At 44.3% G+C, this 24,451-nt stretch overlaps 2 protein-coding genes across 9 annotated transcripts; both read left to right on the forward strand.

Annotated features, from left to right (window-relative positions):
* Nucleotides 1-722: 722 nt before the first annotated feature.
* On the forward strand, nt 723-11,756 carry pspc1 (paraspeckle component 1). Of its 8 annotated transcripts, XR_014699809.1 has the most exons (12): nt 723-1,210; nt 1,752-1,901; nt 1,987-2,138; nt 2,231-2,326; nt 2,428-2,624; nt 2,721-2,805; nt 2,901-3,006; nt 4,752-4,809; nt 6,196-6,332; nt 9,148-9,190; nt 10,044-10,189; nt 11,699-11,754. XR_014699809.1 is itself a non-coding variant. In XM_084574348.1 (11 exons), the coding sequence occupies exons 1-10, from the start codon at nt 830-832 to the stop codon at nt 9,172-9,174; spliced, it is 1,389 nt and encodes a 462-aa protein (XP_084430474.1). In that variant the 5' UTR covers nt 723-829; the 3' UTR covers nt 9,175-9,190; nt 9,838-9,888. The 8 variants fall into 8 exon arrangements, 5 of the variants coding, with proteins under 5 accessions (XP_084430474.1, XP_084430473.1, XP_084430472.1 ...); XM_084574348.1 differs by lacking the exons at nt 10,044-10,189; nt 11,699-11,754 and adding an exon at nt 9,838-9,888; XR_014699808.1 differs by lacking the exons at nt 4,752-4,809; nt 6,196-6,332 and having other exon boundaries at nt 11,699-11,756.
* Nucleotides 11,757-12,250: 494 nt separating this feature from the next.
* On the forward strand, nt 12,251-24,373 carry LOC311509225 (rho GTPase-activating protein 20-like). Its single transcript, XM_084574329.1, has 16 exons — nt 12,251-12,486; nt 14,368-14,453; nt 15,724-15,897; nt 15,986-16,135; nt 16,579-16,620; nt 16,716-16,800; nt 16,917-16,994; nt 17,478-17,544; nt 17,765-17,983; nt 18,070-18,242; nt 19,107-19,271; nt 19,585-19,697; nt 19,791-19,983; nt 20,621-20,735; nt 20,828-21,735; nt 22,006-24,373. Exons 1-16 carry the CDS (start codon nt 12,415-12,417, stop codon nt 22,801-22,803), a joined length of 3,438 nt encoding a protein of 1,145 aa, XP_084430455.1. The 5' UTR covers nt 12,251-12,414; the 3' UTR covers nt 22,804-24,373.
* The last annotated feature ends 78 nt before the right edge of the window (nt 24,374-24,451 follow it).

Here is a 24,451-nt window from a genome sequence, read left to right on the forward strand (position 1 = left end):
TACTCACATTCCTCGAGTGAAAGACATGGTATGCTGCTGCTACAAGGCTCATACATGAACTCATCAATGAGTGGCTGCAGCTCTCTGACCTGAATGGATATGTGATCTCTCGCATGAAAAGCAAGGAAGGAGATAGCAGCCCTTGTCAGATCCTTGTCAGACACTGGAATTTGCGTTTTTGAGTTTGTGCACACAGATGTGCTACAATGTCTGGACAGATGGCCTGTCCAAGCGTGGAAAGAGCTTTCTGCAGCACCTCCACACAAAAACTTGCACTGCTCAAATGACAAGTAGAGCATGCTTTAAATACTAGATCCCCATTGCACAAACTGTGACACATCAGTGATTGTGTGTGGGAAAGGAGCAGGAGGCCGTGGGGAAATGCCGCCTCACTTGGGCTTCATGCACAATGAAGAATCCTTTAATGCTTGTTACATTTCAAACGAATTAAACCAGGGGTCAGAGGATAAAATATTAACTTTTAAAGGTCACTTTTTAATTTTTTAATATTGTAATATTGTGGAATTGCATTTGTATGGTTGAATCTGAATAAAGTTGTTAAAAAGAAAAAAGAAAATCAATTCTTCCACTAGATTTACATTAGGGTTTAGTTAAATGTAATTACCATAAATGACCTGTAGGGGCAGCAGCGCGCATTCGCAACGTTGAATCTGTCACAAAAACTAACAACAAGCTGCGCGCGCATCCGTCGCCATCTTGGAAGCCTCCAGGAGGTGTGTTCGAATGGTTCGAGCCCCACTGGTGTTGTGATCTTTTCGACAAACTTAGCTCAATTTGCATAGCGTTTCGTACATTAACTTCTCCGCGTATGTCTAACCGGAATATGCAACAACCGAGCATGCACAGCAGCAGTTCCCCTCAACCGGGGAGACGCGGGACCGACTCCCCGGCCGCGGTGCAGTCGCCGGCGAACAAAGACAGCCCGGCGCCGGCGTCCCATCCGTCCCCCGCGGCCGAGCACACCGAAGGAGCCGCGGAAGGAAGCGGCGAGGGCCCCGCGGAAATGACCCTGGACATTACGAGCTTTCGAAAACCGGGCGAGAAGACGTTCACGCAGCGCTGTCGTCTGTTCGTGGGGAGTCTCCCCGTGGATATTTCAGATGATGAGTTCAAAAACATGTTTGCTAAATATGGAAACGTCAACGAGGTGTTCATCAACAGAGACCGGGGCTTCGGCTTCATTCGCCTGGTATGGCAAAAAAAATTTATTTTTCAGTTTATATTATCAAGTTATTTCTATTTTTCTTTATTATTTTGAAGTGCGTGTACCGAAATGTGTGGGTTAAGTGGGATTAGCTAGGTGCTAAGTTAGCATTAGCTTAAGATGCTGTGTTTACATCATTAACTTATCCTTTTGTTAGAGTTACAGCATGGTAGCCAGGTTTAAACAAGCAATACTGTTGAAATTTAAGACTTAAATGCGCATCTTCATCTAATGTCAGTCTGTTTCCTTAGTGTCTTTCTTTTTCCAGTCTAGTTTCTGCAGCATTAAGCATCTACACACACCATTACTGTCTTTTCCAATGTCTTAAACACCTATGCTTTGTCAGTATACCCTCAAACTTAAAGTTTCTAAATCAAAACATTGCATGAGCTGCACTCTTAACTTTGGCTTTTTCAGTTTAAGCCCAGTTGACAGGTGTTACTTGGGTCAGCATCACCTTGCAGCCTCCCTACCTCCTGGAGTGTCATCACCCCCTTTTCCTTTTGGTCCTTCCTTTGTCTCTCAGGAAACCCGGACACTTGCGGAGATCGCTAAAGCCGAGCTGGATGGGACGATTGTGAAAAACCGAGTGATAAGGGTGCGCTTTGCCACACACGGTGCTGCACTGACGGTGCGCAATCTGCTGCCTGCAGTCACAAATGAGCTGCTGGAACAGGTAGAGCGGATAGTTAGAATATAACAATCATATAAGCAGTTTCTGCGGGTTGATATTCAATCTGAAAATCGTCTCCTGTCCTCAGGCGTTTTCTCAGTTTGGGCCGGTGGAACGTGCCATTGTTGTGACGGACGATCGCGGCCGACCCACTGGGAGAGGCATCGTGGAGTTTGCAAACAAAGTAGCTGCACGTAAAGCCTTGGAGCGCTGCACGGAGGGAGCTCTGCTGCTGACAACGTAAGGAGTGGTGGGATGTTTCACGGGTTCAACGCGCTTGTGGAGTTCATTGAAAAGTTTTAACATCACTGAACATCCATTCCTTTCCTCAGCACACCTTGTCCCGCTATTGTTGAGCCCTCGGAGCATTTTGACGACGAGGAAGGCCTGCCTGAAAAATTGCTGCCAAAGACCCCGAAGTATTATAAGTAAGTAAAGTGGTGATCTGGTTTTACGTCGTAATACAATAACTTTATATCTGTTGTAGACCACTGGAACTGTAGTTTATACTCTTTGCTTTTGTCCCCAGGGAGCGAGAGCAGAAGCCTCGGTACGCCCAGCCGGGGACGTTCGAGTTTGAGTACTCGTCGCGTTGGAAAGCTCTCGATGAGATGGAGAAACAGCAAAGAGAGCAGGTGGACAAGAACATTAAAGAGGCCAAAGAGAAGCTGGAGGCCGAGCTGGAGTCGGCCAAACATGAACACCAGCTTATGTTGATGAGACATGGTAAGGGCGATGGCTGTTTTAGATGCAGATTATATCCAGCCTGTACATGAAAGACTGCTTATTCACGTCTATATTGAACCTCCTCCTTTCTTGCAGATTTAATGAGACGTCAGGAGGAGCTGAGAAGACTGGAAGAGCTTCGCAATCAGGAGCTGCAGAGACGAAAGCAGATAGAGATGAGGTGCGTGTCTGTGTGAGACTGGGCTCTGTAATGTAAAACGTACTGCATCACCAGGGTTTATGTGTTCAGTTTTCCCCTTTTGCTCTTGTCTCTAGGCACGAGGAGGAGAGAAGGAGGATGGAGGAAGAGATGATGAGACACAGAGAGCAGGAGGACCTGAGACGGCAACCAGAAGGCTTCAAACCAAACTACGTAGAAAATGTGAGTCCACATGGAGGATTTCAGACAAACTCGTTCAGTTACATATAAACCTTAAATTGCTATTGATATGAAATAGACAACTTTCAACTTTTATTAAGCCAAAGATCTTTAATTACAAAACACGTTTATCGCAGACACGGCTCTGTTTAATTCATAAAATCATCAGCTCTCAAGGTTTTAATGTTAACATCGCTCATAAACTTTCCTAGATGGATTCTTAAATTATGAATCGCACCAGTTTTAAATTACTGGTCATTGCCTAGAACTCCATAGCTCATGTAATGACACATCAAAGCCAGAGTAAAACTTCCCGGTGGCCATTTAAAACATGGGATTTGGCTTCGGAAGTCTTTACTCGGATCTAATGAGTCAAAAGTGGAGTCCTTCAGGGACATATATGTTGAGGGAGCTTTAGCTCTAAAACTACAGTTCCCACAGATACATATGTTGCAGGGAACACAGTGTCATGGGGCTGTTTTGCAGCTTCCTGCACAGACAACCGTATTCAGGTTTATGGTGTCATGAAGAAAGAGGACAATGAGGAGCAGTCTGCTGTTTTAAGATTGCTCATTTTCAGTACAGTGACTTAGTTCACACATTGCCCACGAACCAGAGGGTTAGCAGCGCTGTTGTGTGAAAGTGTGTGCACGAATGGGTCGATTTGTCGTGCTGCAAAGCACTGCATAAATACAAGTTACTATTTAGAAGTGTAATTTATTGACAAAACTAATCATATACATTGAACGCATTTTTATTGTTGCTTCGTTGTTCTAGTGCATGAAAATTGATTACAGATTTACAGTTTTATTCATTTTTTTAATCCTTACATATGAATGTTTGTTCATCACAAATTTCTATGAAAGTAAGCAGGATGAAAGTCTACCTTACATAAAAATCAGAAGCTTTTATTTTATCAAAATCAATGTTTAGGTCAGGTCTGTGTTTTATTGTTTGCTTTGTTATAACTTTTCAAATCTTTTGCTTTGCTGAGAGGTCCCGTTGGAGTCTTTTAATTGTCGCATAACAAATGCACGGACAACTAAGGCAAAAATGATTAGTCTCATCAGTGAACGCGACCTGTTTTTAGAGGAATACGTCCATAAAATTAAATTATTATGGAGTCTTTGCTGCCATCTAGTGCTCAGTTAGCTGCACTTTAATCGTCAGTGTTAAGGCTTTACATAAGTGCCGTTAAATGCTGTTTCATCAATTCTTTTTAAGCGTATTTAACCGGTATATTTTGCTTATTATAATGGCAACATGTTGATTTAAAAGGTAAGTACATAAAGAATACAAATATATCCCCCCATCTGTAACTACTCTACAGAATAAATGCATTTAGAAGAGAGAGGAAGTAAATGTGCAGTCTTCTCTTATGCAGCTATTTTATGTTTTATAAGATAACTATCACTGAACCTTATTCAGTTGCTGTGTTTGCAGGATTGTGTGGTAGCATAGGTTCAACTATTTGTGTGTGAATGAAAGTTGAACAGATTTTATTGCACATTTTATACAAAAACGTGTCTGCGTGTCCTTTGTGAAATCTGTACAGACACTTGTACTTGAGGGGCCTATTTCTCAGTCAAATCCAGTAGCGTGTAAGGTCATCCACACAGTTGTGGCGTTCTGTAGAAACAATTTCTTTTGAGCTTGTGTGTGTGTGTGTTTTCCAGACGGTCTATCTGAGCTGAGGCGCTGCATTTTAGCACAGTTTTGTTCTGAAGGCTCTTCTTCACTTCTTTCAGAGAGAACAGGAAATGAGAGGGGGTGAGCTGGGCCCTCGTGGAGCCATTAATATGGGAGGTACGGGCATGATTGTGTTCAGGACTAAAAAAAAAAGCCGGATCGAGTGATGATGAGTGAATTATTTTTTTTGTACAAGCCTTTTTGTCTTGCATCCTGAGTGTTTTCACGATAATTCTTGACTTTTTGTTTGACAAACTGAGCCACTCGGGATGCAATGCACAGAAGTAGAAAGTATATTCCACATAACAACATATAGTTGTGTAGTAGCATAATGTAAAAATGTATGTACTGAATGAGGTCTTTTTCTGTTGGGGTGGGGATTTATAGATTGATATCTGGTCCCTGAGCTTTCTTCCTGAGCTGTGTGCAGATCTGACACGTTTTCCTTTTGAAGGGTCATTTCCTTCCTGATACACGCTGACTTATTAACAGGACATAATTAAAAGGCAGGAGGCTTTCTATTCCATCGGGAATAGAAATGGTGTTCAATATAAATACTGATCTGCTACGTGCAGGATGAGAGGCTGGGGACCAACATTTGAGTCTGTTATGTTGCATTTAAAGATTTTAACCCGGGGTTGCACATCACCTTTTATAAACGTCCAACGTCTCGTTTGTGTAGTAGGATTTGTCAAAAGATTATTCGCCTACCAGCACTTTTTTAAACTCACCATTTAACACGTTATGCCTCATTTGTTTAATTTGTAAAACAACGAAGTAGGGTGCTTAAATCTTTTGAGTTTGTATACACATTTATTTCCCATTAATGAGCCTAAAGGTACATTGCCTTAACCTCAAAATTAATCTGCTTTACAATATTAGTTTGATACACTCTCTATATTTGCTGTATTTAAGGTGATGTGCAATTCACGTGTTTGTTACTAGAGTGATGTGGACATAGAAACCTTTAGCTGTGCTTGTTAAAACCTATTATTCCATTCTTCATCTTCCACCTCTGCCTTGTCTTTCTGTCGAGACGCCTTCTCATAGATCTTTTGTACCGTTTTCCAGCGCCTGTTAACTTTGCTTTTACGGATTAACGTTGGTTTTTAGTGGTGAAATGTTTTGATCGACCCCGAACTGATGAGTTGAGTGGGTCCGTTTAAACCATGCAGCAAGTTTAATACTAATAGTAAAGTCTTCAGTGCTTGTTATGTGATGTATAACCATCTTCATGGATGCACTACCACTTACTTATCAGTTAAGGGTCCAATTTTAATCCATTACTCCTCTAAATGACCAGTTTGAAATAGAAGGGGAGTGATTTTTATACAAACTTTGCTGCTTCCTGATTCGTTGCATTCCTAAATATTTTAGTTTTTGACTGAAAACCAACGTTAAGTGAATTTTTAAAAGGCCCGTCTAGCTCTCAGCTGCTTTTGAGCGCATCCAAGTCACTGTACAACCGGATGACCAAGCAATGCTCCGTTGTTTTGCGTGTAGATGGCTATAACCAGGCCTCCGCGGGGCCCGGTGCTAACCAGGGTCAAATGATGGGCATGAGTGGAAGGGGAGGAGCCATTGGCCCCGAGGGGACGGCAAATATGGGGACGCCGTTGATGTCAGAGAATGGAGCCACGGTAATGTATCTGGGAAAGAATAGTGTTAGATTTATCAGACAATCTTGGCCTAAAAACATACCCAAACATTTGATTTGGTGATTTCTAACTGTAGATCTATCTAACGGACCTATTCCTCTCTCTCCCCCATGTCTACGTGGTTCACTTCTCTCCCGTTTACTATTGGATATGTGGATCAACTAAACCTTTGCCGGATCAACCTTGGAAACCCGTTCTTGAAAATCCTGTGGTCATCGCTTGTCCCGTGCATTTCAATCCCATTCCTTTTCTAAAATCCTCATAAAACCACAGCGAAACGATAGGTACCCACAGGGGGGATCAATGGGAGGACGACCAGAAGTTGAGTCCCCAAAACAGCAACAGCAGCAGCAACAGCAACAACAGCAGCAGCAACAACAACAACAGCAGCAGCAGCAGCAACCGCCTCTGGGCCCTCAGGTTGGACCACCCCCAGGATTTGGCAGGGGAAACCCAGTTGGGGGGATCTTTGACGGGCCAAATAACAAGCGTCGAAGATACTGAAGACTCACGGTTCGCGTGGATCTTTGCGGCCGGATGATTTCCTCTCCTGTTTGGACATTGACTCACTCGCTGACCCATCACCTCCCTTTGTCCCTTTGCTGATAAAATCTCGTGTGTGTGGTTTTTGGCATTGAGCGAAGCAGCAGTCGCTGGGCTGCACCTTCCCCTGGACTGGGCAGGGAAAATCCAATTAAAGGGAATCTCTGTTGGGCTAAATAACAACCGCCGAAGATAATAACCACTTACGGTTCTCATGGATCTGTGACTCAGGACAATTTCCTTTTGTGCTTTTACACTGACCCACGTGTCGACCCACCATGTCCCTGTCTATTTGAAGAAATCTGATATATTTTATTTTATTGTCATTGAGGGGACATTTACTGTGATTGATTGAATAATTACAAGTCAGTGCTTTGTACCTGGACTCACTTGCATGACTATATTTTATGCAGTTTCTTTTCTCTCTCTCTCTCTGTCGTCTGAATGAAATGGTTCTTGTGCAAAGATCACAGCATGTTCAGGGGATCCCTTTGTCCATAGACAACTTGGCAGCCGTTGCACCGTTGCTCCTGGTGTCTGGTATACACTATTATTTTTAATTTCAAGCCATAGTGGACCCGCTTCTGCTCCTGCATGACATTTATATATGGTACTTCCTCTGAATACAGTTCCAGTGGAAGCACCATCACGTTTTCCTAATTTTTGGCATCGACTTGGTCCTATAGTACAGGTTTTCATGATGTCCCCACCTCTGAGAGCTGAAAACAATACAATACTTAGATAAAAATATTAACTTATTAATAAACCGTCTAATGTTTGCCAGGTCATAGTTTCCTTTTCCTTGTTTCCTTCTTTGCTTTTTAGACGTCCAGACTACTTCTCAGTGAATGTTTCTGCAACTTCAGTGCATCTTGTGTTTCATGGTCAAGAGAAATGATAATAATAATAATAATAAAAAAAATATTTGTAGGAATTTGTCTTTGTTTGTGATCTCAAACTCCCACCCCCTCTTAATCTCATTATGTTGGAAAGTTGGGTTGATACCTTCGTGCCACCTCTTCATCCGAAGTCATAAGAACTTTTAGCCTCAGGAACTTTGATCAAGAAACTAAAATGTTTACTGAAACCACCAGTTTTCACTGTGGCCTAAAGATCCAGGACATTTAGGTAAAGGATGTATAAGTTTAAATTTTTATTTTTCATTTTTGTTGCAATTCCACAACCGCCCAGTAGATGGCAGTAACGCACAAGACGTACAGCGACAACAGCAACACACCATATGTCAATGGACATGCATCATTGCTGCTCTGCAAAACAGTAAATGGGGAGGAGAGGAGAATTTACAGCTTTGGACATGGGGCCATTGTAGCAGCGAAGTGGGTTACAAACACCCCAAAATGCTAGAAAGCTAAAATTACTGTGACATAAAATGCTCTGCAAATAACAAAGCGCTTGCACACTTCACTCTAAAGTTCCTCAACACTTATATACACCTCACTTTCATGGACTTTTTGGAGGAAAGTGAATTTTCTTGAAACATCATTTAGACCCAAGTCTCTGCAGAAGCTGGTCCCGACCACAGACTGCATATAAAAGACCTCTACAACATATTTGTTCTCTACCTCGCAACATCACTGCTTAATTATACGGTTAATTTCATTCAGTTATTAATATGGGTCAGTGAAAATTAATCAACATTGCTGGGTTAACAAAGCTGTAATGGAAAGAGCAACATTTAACATTTAGTTAAGAATATATTAATTCCCCTAAGAGGTTCTTAAACCAGTAGACCAGTAGAACATTTAGTCAAGTCACTATTTAACTATATTCATTTGTAAAATAATGACTTTAAACTAATATAGTCTGTGTTTTTACCTAATGCAGACAGACACGGAATATATTTAACTAAAATGTGTCCAAATATAAATTAACCTAACCTGTAGAACATTTATTCCCATTAAATCATTGACTGGTTTATAAAAAATAGCGTTGTAGTATTTGCATGGTGTTCGTGCGAGAGTCAAGATAAACCGGTTTTCTGAGCGCTCAGGTGTCCCACGATGCTAAAGAGCAGTTTTATAACAAGTAAATAGTGTTTCCTCTGGTGTCTTTGCATTGTAAATCACACGGAAATTACTTGAGCGTATTTCACACTACAGTCTGTCTTTGTGTGGCTGCTGACTCGATATCCACCTCCTACATGAGACAATACATCATTTAATAGTTTCCTGCAGTTTCCTGTGTGTTTAGAGTTGGATTTGTTCTAAGTTGTCGTCTTTCTCGTCTTTTACAGGTCCTGCTGGTGCATTGTCTGCAGTGATGCGACCTAGCGACAGGTAAATCAGAGTACAGGTTGACTGAACATGTTTTAGATTGAGGCACCAATGATATCCTGAAACATTTTATAGCGTTCAAAACTGACCTGGGCACATGGAGTACAGAGCAAGAGCAGATGGGCTAGGATCAGTTTAACACAGTTCATCACAATTTAAATTCATTTTTAGCTTCATGCAAATCATTTAAGCTTGTATGCTAAATTGACGGTCGTGCAGAGACAAAATGTAAATGTGGAAACTGAGGCAAAGGTTGGGTCATGCTAAAAAACGACAAACAAATACCATGTGAAATCATTAGTTCTTAGGTCGATTGGCAACAGGTCAACATGATAAATGGGTATGAGACGTATTTATCACCACCAATGCAAGTTAAATGTTAAAGAGAACAGTATCCTGCCACTTTTTCTGGGCCCATTTGATTCAAAATGGACTGGGGTGAAGTGGAAAACTGACTCTGCATGTGTTACAACAGCTTGGATTCAAAGTAAAAGAATCCAGTCCAGTGAAAGCATTTGGCACATTATGAAACAAGAACAAGTTCACAACTCTTCTACAAAGCCAGCGAGTTAATAATCTCCTGGAGGGAAGCTTTAGATTTTAGCAATATTAGAATATTTTTGTCATCATATTTTTGTCTGGCTCCACAGGTGAATTTTCAACCATGTTGTATCTACAGCAAATAAAGATCATTTGAAAACCGTTGGTGGTGTCGATGCCTCTGATTTCTGACATTATTGGTCTGTCTTATAAACTGTGCTACTGAGGGTTTTAACTGCATGAAATATTTGAGACACGACGACCGAACGTAACAGACGAAGTAGCATGTGAGGTGTCACTTTTGTCTCTGACACAGTCGAAGCAGCCGATTGATGCTTTGATGGCGGATGAAGTGTTTGGAGCAGCGGGGAGGTCGGGAGTCGAGGAGGAGGAGGAGGAGGGGGCCCCCGCGTTGCTTTTCTTCGCCATGCCCAAGGCTGCTCATTACCAACAGGAGGGAAGGTAATCATTGAAATGATCCAGTTTTTAACGGGGCTGATTGCGCCCAATTTGGGGAATGAAGACTCGGTGTCTCTTTTCTTCACTTCGTGGCCTCGTTCTTCTTTAGCCCAGTTTGTGGCCCACTTCTCATGCTGGAAGAACAATCAATCTTTGGCCCAATAGTCATTTTTCCCTTTTTTAAATACGTGGCATGTCCAATTTCTCCATAGTGAATGGCTGCGTTATAAATTAGACCAATAATTAAGACTTGATTGAGCCCTACATTATCACTTTAAGGCCTAGATTGCAGCTGCAGACATTTTAGAAGCCAAACCCAAGTTTCACCTTTAAATTTTAGCCGTTTATATCTGGATGTGTGTCAGATGCAGTGGGGAAAATAAGTATTTGATACACCACAGATTTTGCAAGTTTCCCCCCTTACAAAGAATGGAGAGGTCTGTAATTTTCATCATAGAAAAACAGAACTTAATATTTAGTACAGAAACCAATTACAGAGATCTAATGTTTCCTATAGTTCTTGACCAGGTTTGCACACACTGCAGCAGGGATTTTGGCCCACTCCTCCACACAGATCTCCTCCAGATCTTTCAGGTTTCGAGGCTGTAGCTGGGCAACACAGAGTTTCATCTCCCTCCAAAGATTTTCTATTGGGTTTAAGTCTAGAGACTGACTAGGCCACTCCAGGACCTTGAAATGCTTCTTACGGAGCCACTCCTTAGTTGCCATGGCCAAAATCTCGCAATACATGGCCCCATCCATCCTCTCCTCAATACGGTGCACACGTCCTGTCCCCTTTGCAGAAAAGTACCCCCAAAGCATTATGTTTCCACCCCCATGCTTCACAGTTGGGATGGTGTTCTTGGGATTGTTCTTCTTTTTCCTCCAAACACGGCGAGTGGAGTTTATACCAAAAAGTTCACTTTTGGTCTCATCTGACCACATGACCTTCTCCCATGCCTCCTCTGGATCATCCAGATGGCCATTGGCAAACTTCAGACGGGCCTGGACATGTGCTGGCTTGAGCAGGGGGACCTTGCGTGTGCTGCAGGATTTTAATCCATGGCAGTGTAGTGTGTTACCAATGGTAACCATTGAGACTGTGACTGACACTCCACGAGGCGAGCTCTTGCATGGAGGGAGACTGACAGTCATCTTGAGTCCCTTCCATTTTCTAATAATTGCACCAACAGTTGTTGCCTTCTCACCAAGCTGCTTGCCTATTGTCCTGTAGCCTATCCCAGCCTTGTGCAGGTCTACAATTCTGTCTCTGGTGTCCTTAGACAGCCCTATGGTCTTGTCCATGGTGGAGAGGTTGGAGTGTGATCGATTGTGTGTGTGGACAGGTGTCTTTTATACAGATAACGTGTTCAACAGATCTGTGAGAGCCAGAATCCATGCTGGTTGGTAGGTGATCAAATACTTATTTTGTGCATTAAAATACAAATTAATTATTTAAAAATCATACAATGTGATTTTCTGGATTTTTATTTTAGATTCTGTCTTTCACAGTTGAAGTGTGCCTATGATGAAAATTACAGACCTCTCCATTCTATGTAAGGGGGGAAACTTCTCCACTGTAGGTTTCAGGAAGGAGGTAATAATATCATATACTGTTTAATAAGCTTTTAATATGTTACTAGTTTTCTAATTGTTTGAACAAGTGTATGTTTCTATAACTGTAATCTTGTTTCTGTAGTCAAACCAATCTGTCTCCCCTTCTGGATTCTTACAAATGCCTTGAAACACAAACATTTCTTCTTTATTTAAGACTCCTACACTTGTTTGTTTTTAGGCTACGTCTGATTGTCTGCCCAATGATTGGAACAGTTTGGTTAAAAATAGGTAGACCTATTTTCGCAGCGTTTTGGCGCCGCCTCTGCTCCGCGCGTAAAGGCGCATTAAGAAGTGGCACCGCGGCTGATAATCCAGACAGGAGGCGCTTGAGGTTGCTGCACAGGCTTTCACTGATGGCGAGGAGCGAGTGAGAGCTTGATCAGCTGAGCGTGTGTTAACTTTTATCCCCCTTTTTTTTATATATCTCATCTGACTTGTCCTCCTCAGATTTTCTCTTTACGCGCCGACAAAAAAACAAAAGTTTCCCGTGGCTTCTAACAAGCTCGCGTTGAAATGGTATCCCGGAGACGGAGGCTATTAATGGGATTTTCTTGTCCTCTGCATCACCTGAGGACTCTTGGACAGTGAGCCGGAGGGCGTCTGGAGGTTGGATGGACAACATGTCTCCACAGCAGCAGCAGGACAGCCTCAGCAGAGGAGGCGGGCAGCCGGAAAACAAACGGGTATGCGTCCAAGTTACTTTTAAATTCAAGTTAAAGCACAATTCTTTATTTAATCATAACAGATGCCATATAAGTTATTCCGTCTTGTATTCGTGGCTTGATGGGCTCAAAACTCGCAGCGCGCAACGGAGCGACAGTTTGTCTCCAAGCCACATTATTTACAACTGACACATGAATGGGTGTGTTGTGGACGCGGTGCGGTGGAGTTGAGAGGTCAGTTCACAGTTCAGGGCTTTTTACCTGAGTGTCAGCAGCCCACATGAAGACGGTCAAAACAGCCGGAGCAGTCCTCGGAATTTCTGGGATGTCAGTGTACACTTAGCCAACCATAAACAGAGGGCGGATTACGGCGGCGCAGCAATAAAACGCGAAAAACAAACCCACCGTGATCTGGCGTTTGCATGCGAGGAATTAAAAACGGCACGAATTAGACGATCAAGTTGTAAAAGGATCATAAAGAGATGTAATATAAATAGAGCATTTCCCGCTTTGTCTGACAATAAATGATTAATGATCTTCAATGTTTAGGCACATGAGGATTTAATTGTAATATTATCATAATTTAAAAGCGTTGGCTTGCTCCAACTTGTTCAGTGTGAATATTTGCATCTTTTTCTGTTATATCTTACACAACTGTGACCAGAATATCTGTCCAATCTGTTCTCCAGGTAAACAATCATCTTTGAAAATGAAATTAAATATATTATAAAATATTCTGTTAGTGATACACAGCTTGATTACAGTCTGAGGACTTCATTCACCAAAGATACAGTTTGTCAGCGCCATGATGAGCTTTCCATTTTGTCTCTGATCTTTAGCGGCTGTAAGAAGTCCTGGTAATACACAGATGATTGTCCTACTTCCCTGTGCGGAGCCTTTGTCCCTCATTTATTAATGATTCTTACAGATCGCCTCCAGCTTCTCATGTGTTCGTCCTGATTTAAAAATACACAGAAAACACTGTACGCCACCTAATTACATTTGGCATTCGCTTTAAACTCTTTTGTGTTGTAACAGTCCATGATATACAAACATATATATATATATATAAGCTTACGCTGGTTCATTTTTAGGACTGAAAGGTAACGTTGTAATGTCACGGCTCCAGCGTCAGGAATCTTTCACCACACTGTGACCCAACTAAACCAGTCATATTACATTGTGAAATGTCAAAACTGTGTGGAAGAGGTCGTAGGATGACGGTGTTGGAGATTTATTGGGCTAAAAGTTTTAGGGTTAGCCTAGAAACAACACTGCCCTGAGATTAACATGAAATCTGGAGTGAAACGTATCAGACCAGAGTCTGATAACGCTGCATTCGGATGTCATTACGGGGCAAGTTTCAACCAGTACCCCTGCACTGAACGCAGCAATGCATTTGGTGACTTTACCTCCAAGTGTGTTAATCCGGCGCGCAATAAAAGAAACTGTTGTTGTGTAATGTTTCTAAGTCACCTTGCTTCCCACACACACAAACACACACACAAATCCTCCTACAATTAGATTAAAGGAAACTTTAATGATCCGCATGGGGAAACAAACATAAGAGGATCCAGTAAAGAATAATAGGATAGCAATATGGCGGCGAGCAGCTGTGGACGGAAGGCTTATATTTATCTTCTTCTATCGTCTTTCAAACTCAGATGTGTGTGCTTAAAGTTTGGGGTCGAAAGAGCGCCACAGATGTGTCACAGCGAAGACAAATGTGTTTAAATGTTCTTTTGGAGGCTGTGGACAGTCCCAAAGTCTTGATAAATGTGCTTAAGGTATGGTGACCTTCTACACAATTAGTCAGGTTGCTCGGCTAAACACGATGCATGTGTAAGATAGTCATAGATTCATTTCATCCTCCTGTTTCTCCTTTGTCCTTTTTTTTTTTAGCGACTGAAGTCTCAGAGTTATCGGAGACAGTCCGCCCCGTCCCTGGTCATCACCAAGGCCCTCACCAGGTCCAAGACTCTCTCCAGGTACTGTAGGATACACCACCTGCCTAATATTGTTGAGACTCCTCAGAGAATGGACGTGGGTCTTCACCTGGATGTTGTTAGTGGGGGCGGGTTGAAGGGAGGGGCCTCTGTGGATCAGGCTTGTATTTCCAGGCAGAATTGATGCTTTTTTAGAGTCACTTTATGCACAACAAAGAGTAATAATTGATGCTCTGGGGCATGTAAACACATATATCGTCAGTCTTGAGTCCAAATTATTTGATCAAGTTGAAGAAATATCACTTTTTATTGAGCACGTACTCCCAGCCTGAACTGCAAATCTATCTGCATGTTGTGGCTTCAGTGTCACCTGAGTGTTACTCAGGTGAGGTTAGGCCACACATGTGCACGTACACTCACACACACACACACACACCCCCACGCTCTCTTGGTTGAGGTGACGAGGTGTTGGATCCACTCGGCTAGATAATCCTCCTGTTGTCAGACTCATCAGAGGATCAGCCGTCTATTAATAGTCTCTGGACATGTGGACGGAGAAAGTAAAGAAGTAGTAACCTTGTTAAAAGCTGCTGCCGAGGGTCGGGCACTTGACCTCCTGTTTTATATCTCAGTTTAACGACGGTGTTGTATCTCTGAGCGTACGCCAGCTTTCTGAATAATCGTCACTGACAAGCGATTTCTCAAGACTTCAAATTATTCCTTTACGTCCTGCTCTGGTCATAAACCAGAGAATCAAATTAATTTTTTTATTAATAAAGCAATCCGACGTACTTAGAGAACCGTTAAGCCAGTCCTTTCTGAACCCCCCAGCCCGCTCCCCTCCACTGTAACCTCCTATAACAAGCTTCGATGATTTCTTGACTCCAGAGCACATGTGAGTGAGAATCATCCAAATTCAATCTACATATTCAGTATCTTGTGTTTAGTGTTGAAGGACGGCAGCGGGAAGAAGACAAGAGGGACACAGATCCAAAATCTAATATCGGAAGACGCCAGCCACCCAATGTACGAGGCAGGGGCTGACTGTCTGAATATGCCTCCACATACTCTAACCTCAAAGAAACTCCTTCATGAGACCAATGAGTTAGGAGCTGCTTAACGTTACCAGTCAGTCACACTGGGTTCAAAAACAACATGCCTTATCAAAGTTCTGGAGACTTAAAAGCTGATTGATGGTGATTGGAACAGAACAGCTTCCACTTTGCTGCTGTGTTTCAGCCAGATTTCAAAGTAAAAGAGCAAAAAAAAAGTTTCCTTGTGAGCCACTAAACTAATCTCATCCTTTGTCCAGAGAGAGCTTCCTGGTTCCTGTGTGTCCAGAGACTTGTCCTTTGGTCCAGTCCTTCCTGACCGGCACCGAACGGTCGTTCCTCCTCCACGGGCACGCTCAGTTGAAGACGGGGATGCAGACGCAGGACAGACACCTCTTCCTGTTCAACGACATACTGGTGATCGCCAAAGCCAAGTAAGCACAAGCGTGTGGGTGTCCTCCTCCGGTAATTGGGTTAATGTCTGAGTCTACGGCTGAAATTAGCACCGCTCTTTGTCTCCAGGTCGGCCAACCACTTCAAGCAGAAGGCCCAGGTGTGCGTGCGCGAGATGTGGACGGCGGGGTGCATGGACGAGGTGTGCGAGGGAAGCACGAGCCCCGAGAGGAGCTTCGTCATGGGCTGGCCCACCTGCAACTGTGTCGCCACGTTCAGGTAGCGCGCTCTAATCTGTGTTCTGTTGGAGGTTACGAACCTGGTTCCGCTTTGATCGAGCTGTCAAAGCCAGACTTGACGTTTTGAGCAGCACATGTTCACGCTGCCTCCACATGTGTTTATGTTTAAACAGAAAATATGCAGGTGATGCCGTAAACTTGACCTTAAAGGAATGGAAAATAGCCACGATAAGGCACCGAATGCACTGAAAAACACATCGGGGCTTGTATTTATCAAGTGGTGACCCCTGACCGGCCAAAATACTGTCAGTGACTCACCTTTGGTTCTGGTTTTAAGGAGTAAAAACATCTTCTGTAGGAGGAGGATGAGCTGATTCAATAACATATACATATCTAACTGAGGCAGTGCAGTTCTTAGGAAAGGAAATCACTCACAAAAACAGTTTTCACAGACTCTAACGACTCTAACATGCTTCCCCTCAGCTCGACAGAACAGAAAGAGAAGTGGCTCTCCCTCCTCAAAAGGTAAACCCACCATCCAAGTGTCAACACAAGGTCTGATCTTTACTGCATGCGTGCGTGAGACTGAATCCTACAAGCGGTGTTTGCTTTCTGTGCAGCCGGATAAAAGAGGAGAAGGAGAACGAGGAACCTAAAACGATCCCTCTGAGAGTGTACGGGAAGGGAATAAACACCTTTGCCGTTGTAAGTCTGTGTTTGAGGAGCCACTTTATGTCTCGTGTGTAATCTTTACTATGATTTATTTGCCCAGTGTGACATTATCTCCTTTGTCTGTGTGCGCGTCTTGCTCCTCCGATTAGACCAAGACGCTCCCGGTCAGCAACTCGGATTCGAGCAACGAGGTGATCCGGCTGGCTCTGCAGCAGTTTGGCATCATAGTGAGTCGCAAAACGTCCTTCGTTATCCAAGTAGCTATTCATTTTTTTGTGGAAAACACATTACAGACACAAATTATTTTCTAAAACAGAGCTTTTCTGTGTCTGGAGGGAATCTTTTAGTCGTTTCCGATGCGAAAAACATCAAATGCTTCCTCTCTGTGTGCAGCTGTGAAATAAAAAAGCTGCTCAGATATCAGAGCGGTGTTTTAGTTATGCAAGACGTTTTGTTTGGTGCGTTCGGATTTATTAGGTGTATTTCAGGGACGGCGTTTCAGTGTAACCAATCAGCACTAACGCGCACAGAAATCTTCAAGGGGCCGTGTTTTTACTGAAGCCCTGCAGCACAAACAGCATGTGAAAACTGAAACAGAATACGATCCTTTGTCGCGTCTCAGCATCCTAAAGGACGTCTCTCTGCTGTGCATGCTGCGGCTTTCCTCTCAGGGTTTGATACGTAACTGTGCGTCTCCTGTATTTGCACAGGGAAATGTCAGAGACTTCCAGCTGTGGGTCATCTCCAAGAGGGACAACACCCCTTACCCTCTGATCGGTCAGTGAGTTCGATCCAGAGTGTCGTTACGTCTGTGCAGAATCTGTCCTCCTTTGCGTCCTCATGGGCATTTTTGGGACACACTAGTGCTACTGTGATGCAGCTCCTGCAGAGACGAGGCGTGTGTGTGTGTGTGTGTGTGTGTGTGTGCTGTGATGTTGTGTAGCAACTCTTATCAAGCCTCCAGGGGGAAATACGGTCTCTGCGTCTTCTGTCTCAGGTCATGAGTTTCCCTTCAGTATCCAGATGAGTCATGTGAGACACTCGACGACTCAGGGCAGCGGAGGAGCAGGAGCAGGAGCAGGAGGAGGAGACAGGGATGCTGCCACATCACCTGAAGACAGACAGAAGGCCATGCAGGTGGAGCAGATGCAAGTGTACAAGCAGTGTCAGTTCATCCTCAAGCCTCGGCCCGTTGAGCTGCTGCAGCTGTCTGCAGGTGAGACAATCCGCCCTGACGCTGTGTAAATACAGAAGCTTTCCTCATCGTGCTCACAGAGACGCACCGTCTCCTCGTGTCCTCAGATTTGCCTCAGAAGACATTCAAGAGGAGGCGCTCGCTCATCGCCTGGGCCTTCTGGAGAGGCTCCTCCTCTCAGCTGAACGAGCTGTCCCTCTCCGGCGCCGCCCGAGGTCGTCTGTTCGGCCAGCCGCTCAGCTCCGTCTGCGTGGAGGACGCTCTGCCCAAGCCGGTCATGGTACTCGAAAGTATTTTGCTTACTTTCATAGTGAGAGGGAAAAAAGCCTTGTGTAACAGACGGAGGGTCAGAATGTCCTTAATCTTAATCTTTCACATTCTTGTGCTAATTATGACACAATTTCAAACAAATACCTGTAAAACAATAGACGTGGAGGTATTTTATATCAAACAAGTCCAAGTCAGCCTCACACTGACCTCATTAAGTTATTCAAAAACACGTTACAGGGTGTAACTATTGTTGGTAGCGGCTGTTCAGTCTTATTAATAGTGCAGACTGAGAAATAAGAAGCCGGTCATATTGGCAAAGAAGCAGTCATCAGCCTGTTACACAAGAGCCGCAGATGTTCCACAATAACCGTGATTGTTGTCCCGCACCATAGCTTGAGCCACCCAAAAACTGATGCCACCTTGTTTTCAGGATTGATCCGTAAAAGATGCGGTTAGTTGCTGCATTAAAACTTCAAACTAAACCTGTAAATGTGTGATTAAATATCGAGTTTACGCTGTTTACACTTTCAAAGCTTTCTTTTGTTTTGCCTCGGTTTCACTGCCAGGGGGTCACCTTGTCAGCAGAAAAACATTTTGGATAGATTTCACAGAAATGTTTCTTTTTCCGTTCTTGTTAACCCTCATTATCGTCGACCACGCAACTTTTGTCCTCCCGGGTTTGTTACTATTTATAAACAGACTTCTTTGCAGTCTCCACGGCCTGTACACCACATTTATATCAAATTATTTGACATAGAAACATTAGAGACGGGTCAAATTTCAACCTGGAGGACAATACGAGGGTTATTTTCACCACAGTTTGTGAGTTTTAGTGATTTTCTATGAAGATGCACTTCCTCTCATCTCTCTTTAGGACATGTTGACGTTTCTGTACCACGAGGGTTCGTGGACACGCGGGATCTTCCGTCGTCCGGCAGGAGCTCGGGCCGTGAGGGAGCTGCGGGACTCTCTGGACTCTGGAGAGTTTCACCTTCCTCTGACGAAAGACCACGTCTTCATCATAGCTGGAGTCTTTAAGGTGGAACGGCACGAGCTCATATTATGTTGTGTTGTGTTGTGCATCGTCTCACTGACCCACATGTGTGGGCACGTTAATCTGCTTCTTCCCTACTCAGCCTCAGTGTGACATGTTAGGAGCTTCGTTGCAGCAGGACAAGCTGTTCACAGCAGAGCAGCCCTTATGAAGGCTTGTTAATATAATCTGGATTATAATCTCTTATTATCTGGAGGGATAACAGCTTCTGTGCACGAGTGTTTAAACTATATGTCAGGTGATTTCTTAATGACAAACAGGAACGACAAACAAGTTTATTCTGAATTTATTGTTGCAGGATTTCTTGCGCAGCATCCCGGGTAGCTTGTTGTGCTGTGAACTGCATGAAGAGTGGATGGAGGCGCTGGAGGAAGAGGACGAGGAGGAAGAACAGGTGCAGGACGTTCGGAGGTAACAAAGACATAAAAAAAAAAAGTTTTAATATCGACTGAAGAGATGAAATGTTTTAAAATCCTCCTCCTCCGTCCGTCCGTCCTCCTGCAGGATGATTAGTCGTCTGCCTAAAGAGAACGGACTGCTGCTGCGCTACCTGTTGGCTATGCTGCATGGTATCCAAGGCAACGCCCTCGAGAACCAGATGACAACTTTTAATCTGTCCGTGTGCATCGCGCCCAGCATGCTGTGGCCTCCTGGAGACCCGTGTAGCCCTGAGGTGGAGGGAGAAGGAACTAAAAGGGTAAGAGGGGAAGTTTACCTGCAGCTGGTTTCGTTCTTTGAGGCTCAAAATGTATTTTTAGGGCAAATATCGATTTAGCAGCTAATACATTGTGGAATTTGGCCTTAAACGGAGCCGGCTATTCCTGCTGCCGTGATGACTTTGACATTTAGGATTGTTAAAATGGTGCAACTCAATTAAAATGAAATCTCTCTGAACCGCACTCACAGCCGACTAACAAAGAGGAGCTCTGTGTACGGGCCGTAAAAGCAAGAGAGCAGCAGCTCAGGAGCGGCGTTTGTTGGAAACAATGGGGAACGAAACGTGTCTTTATTGTTTTACTTAAAGCGCTTATTATAGAATAAAGTGTTTCACCTCATTTTTGAGTTTACAGTAAGCTGAGCTGCTTACAAAGTCGACTGAATGTTTGTGTTTAATGTGTTAATCCCCTGAGAAATAGGTTCACTGGAAACTTTCCAGAGAGACTAATAGGCTACTAAAAAGTATTTTTTAATGTGTTTGGAAACTCTGAGAAACATTTCAGAAAGAATTAGTGTTTGTTAAACTAAGGAGCAGCAGAGAAATGATGCACGTTAGTTACTATTATTATTATTTCACTGTGGATGTCGACTACACATCTTCCTCTCTTCTGCTGCAGGTCTGTGAGTTGGTGAAGTTCATGATCGAACACTGTCAGCAGATTCTCGGCGAGGACCCCGTGTCCCTGTTCGGAGGACCTCCCCAAAGACTCAACAGTGAGGAGATGGGATCAGGTAATAATTAACACGATTCAAATGTTTACGCAGTTGGGAATGTTCTTTTTGAAAACGTCTCCGATATTTGTCTCGTGTTTTTGGATTGTTAGAGTCCTGGGTTTACCCTCTGACGGACTCGTCCTATGACAGTCTGGAGAACGAGTTGGACAACAGCAGCGGCGGGTCGCCAGGTTTCTGCAGCAGGAGGCTCATCCAGCCCAAACTACTACAAGGCAGCCTGGACTCCATCCTCACATTCAGCGACTACGACCAAGACACCGACCCCGACGTACCCCACAGCCAAACCGACGGCCTGCACGGCGTCAGGTTACACCCACTAGAGAGACGCAGGAGACACGGCCTGGACCTGTCCTGCCCCAGGCAGGACGCACCGATAGTGGACACCTCCTCCACCCTTGACTCGCTGTCCCTGGAAGGTCGACACACACAGCGGCGGCGTTCAGAGCCGGCCATAGCGTACGTGGCCAAGTTTCGTCCGTGCGTTTCAGGAAGTACAGACGGTCTGACGGGTGAGGATGAAGAGGGAGAAGAAGAAGAGCTGCCGAAGAAGCCGAGCAGCCGCACACTCACTCACTCACACTCAAGAAGTCAAGGCAGGAGAGGTGGAGGCGAGTCTGCAGCTCTGGAAGCAAGCTCCTCCAGCCTCTCCTCTACCCCGGTCTCCCCCGCACCCACCCGCTCCTCCCTCGACTCTCTTGACTCCCTCAGCAGTGACCAAACGTCATCCACCAGAAGGGGGCTTCAACCAACCAAGACACAAGTGCCCCCCAACTACTCCACCGGATCTGTTCCCTTCAACGCCACCTCTGCGCCGACCTCCGGCGAACATCCAGACCGAGCGGCTTGCCCGAGAGACTCTCCGCCTAAAGAACCGCTCAGCTGGGGGACGCTACGAGGCTGCAGGGGCCTCCACCCGAACTCCTGGCTGAGGAAAGGACGGAGGCTGTCGCTAACTCAACAGGACAACTTGGAGAAGGAAGAAGAGGACAAGACAGGGGTGAGTGAAAAGTTACCTTTTTTTATCAAAAAGATGTGACTGGAATTAAGAGTAAACCTGTTAGTAGCAACTGTATAAGAGGATTTAAAATGACCTGTGATTCTTTATCTTCATGTGTTATCACATGAACTGAGTTAATTCAACAAGTGGCTTGTGTCCTTACAGACAAAGACGTTTAAAAATACTCCCTGGACAGGTTGGCTGTAATGAGGGAGAAGGAGCTTCTGCATGGATACATAAAAACCTGATTTGATCTCTTTCTGCTAACAGGGAGGAACTGGTGATAAGTCTCTTCCACCAGCGAAGCCTGTCCCAGAAAAAGGAAAGTCGTGCGACAAAGGAGCAACAAAACTGACCTCCGGAAGCCAACTCAAGCACAAAACATCCCGCAGAGGCTCAAAAGATGGAGGAGGCTGCCACGTAAGAGGGAAGCCTAGCCAGGAGCCTGACAACCCCTACCATCTCAAACAGGACTCTTCCAGCCCCCCTTCTCACCACCGCTCCACAGGGAGCCTCCACTTTCCCAAATCTACCTGGTCACATTCCTCAGAGTCCCCGATCAGCGTGAGACAGCTCAGCGACGTCCACGGCGGTCCCGCAGGTGACACAACCACCCAAAGTGAAACGAACGAGCAGAAGCAGCCGTCACTGTCTTTATTCTACAAGCAGAGCGTCCCATCTCTGTCTCTGTTCAAGCGAAACAAGTCTCAATCCGTAGAGGAGGAGGGTAACGCTCGCCTCTACCAGCGTCGGGGGTCCGAACCGGGACGGCAGGTGGTGGACAGGACCTTCACCAGGGCGAGGCTGCCCAGCGACCCGGGACTGAAGGTGTCCGAGGTGGATTCGCAGGGAGGGACGTCGGCGGAGTCCCGTTTCTGCCTCTCGCCCTGCGCCACGAAAGCAGTGAAGGACTACTTCTCCTCTCACCCGCGCAGCAACCCCCAGAGCGGCCAGCAGGTGGCGCTCGCCCTGGTGGAGAGTCGCAGGGAATGGCTGAAGAGATGCAGCGACCCCACGAAAGAGCCAGACTTTGACCAACTCCTGTTTGCTGAGGAGTCCTTTGTCTGATCATGACTGTAGCCGGGACACTGGACACGTACAAGGTAAACACAACACGACGGACACACAAACGCGACTCGCTATCCTGATCTCATGTCGTCTCTCTAGGACGTTTTCTGGCTGTAACACCACCTGGAACTCAACTAAGATTAGAGCACAGAGGGTGAAACTGGTTTTAGTCAAGACTGGGTTTATTTATTTTAAATACATGGAAAACTGTGTACACTGATCAGCCACAACATTAAAACCACTCACAGGAGAAGTAGATAACATTAACCATCTTGTGACAATTCAATGTTCTGCTGGGAAACATTTGGACCTGACATTCATTCGGTTACTTAGACATGGAGCACCCACCTAGACCTCCAGATTCACTAGATCCCAAACTGATCAAGTGTCTGTGGGTCGATCCACTAACAACATTCAGAAGGCCCGTGTCCATTCACTGATGAGTCAGGCTTGTTTTGGAGACCTACACAATCTTAGGCAGGTGGTCGTAATGTTATGTCTGATCGGTGTATGTAGCGTAGTGCTAATTGGCATTAAGGGAACGTGATTGAGGCTGGATTTACACGTGCATAGAGAACACCATTTTATAAGCTACACCGCAATAATCCATTCAATGCAGTCGTCTTGGTATCACATGTATCTTTTGTGTTTTTTTTTAGAAATACATGCATTAGGCCAAAGTTAAAACCTGCCAATTTAAAACTATCCGGTGTTGCCTTCCTTTAAGTACAGTTTATATCATTGGATTGCCTGATAGCTGCATTATCTCTGAATACTGAACCTGTTTTACGCTGTGACGCTACGTTATTTCTGCTATTACGTTAAAACCCATGTTTGTTTTTTGAAAGGAGGTGGTTTTCCTGCAACGGTGCAGTTTAAAAACCCTCATACCCTGTTTTAAAATAGTTCAGTTATGAATTTTAACCCTTTACATGCCAGTGTTTGCGATAATCTGAATGAAAGGGGGATTATTAGAGTCAATTAGGCAAAATTATTAAAAAAATAAAACTTACAAAGGACACTTTTGTCTCAAACAGGGTATGAGGGTGCAGCCGTTGCATTAACATAATTAAAAGGAGACATTATGGGATATAATTAGCAGCCTGGGTGGTATACAGTTACATAGAACGACACTGTGCTTTTACTTTCACAACCATTTCACAATAAAAGCTTATGCAGTCCTGAATAAATCCACTTGATGTTCCTGTTAGAAGCTCTACTTAAAGAAATGTTTTGTGAATTTTGCAGTTATTCACTATATTTACGCTTTTCAAGTGACACCTGTACTGCTTTTTGCCAACTGTGCTCGTCTACGGAGGGAGTATTATTACTGAACAAACATTTCTAGACGCCGCCGCTGCCGCTGCTGCTTAAGTTTCGCCGGCTGCAGCGAGGCTCCGCTCTTTAAATATTTGGTTAGAGGGTGTTGGAGGTCTTGCTCTGTCTCTTAGACCCTTGCTGTCCTTGATTTGTACTTGTTGCCAACAACGCAGTTTTCACACAAGCCTGTATTGATTTTTAATTAACACGTTACATTTTACGCAGCTTAAACCTCTGAGTTAGGATTGTCGCTTCCTTGCATTTATCCTGCAAATAAACTGACTTTTGCGCTAAAATCCGATTTAATGTGATTTTTTTATTTCATTTT

The sequence above is a fragment of the Chelon labrosus genome (assembly GCF_963514085.1).
Source record: "Chelon labrosus genome assembly, chromosome: 24".
Taxonomy (NCBI): Eukaryota; Metazoa; Chordata; class Actinopteri; order Mugiliformes; family Mugilidae; genus Chelon; species Chelon labrosus.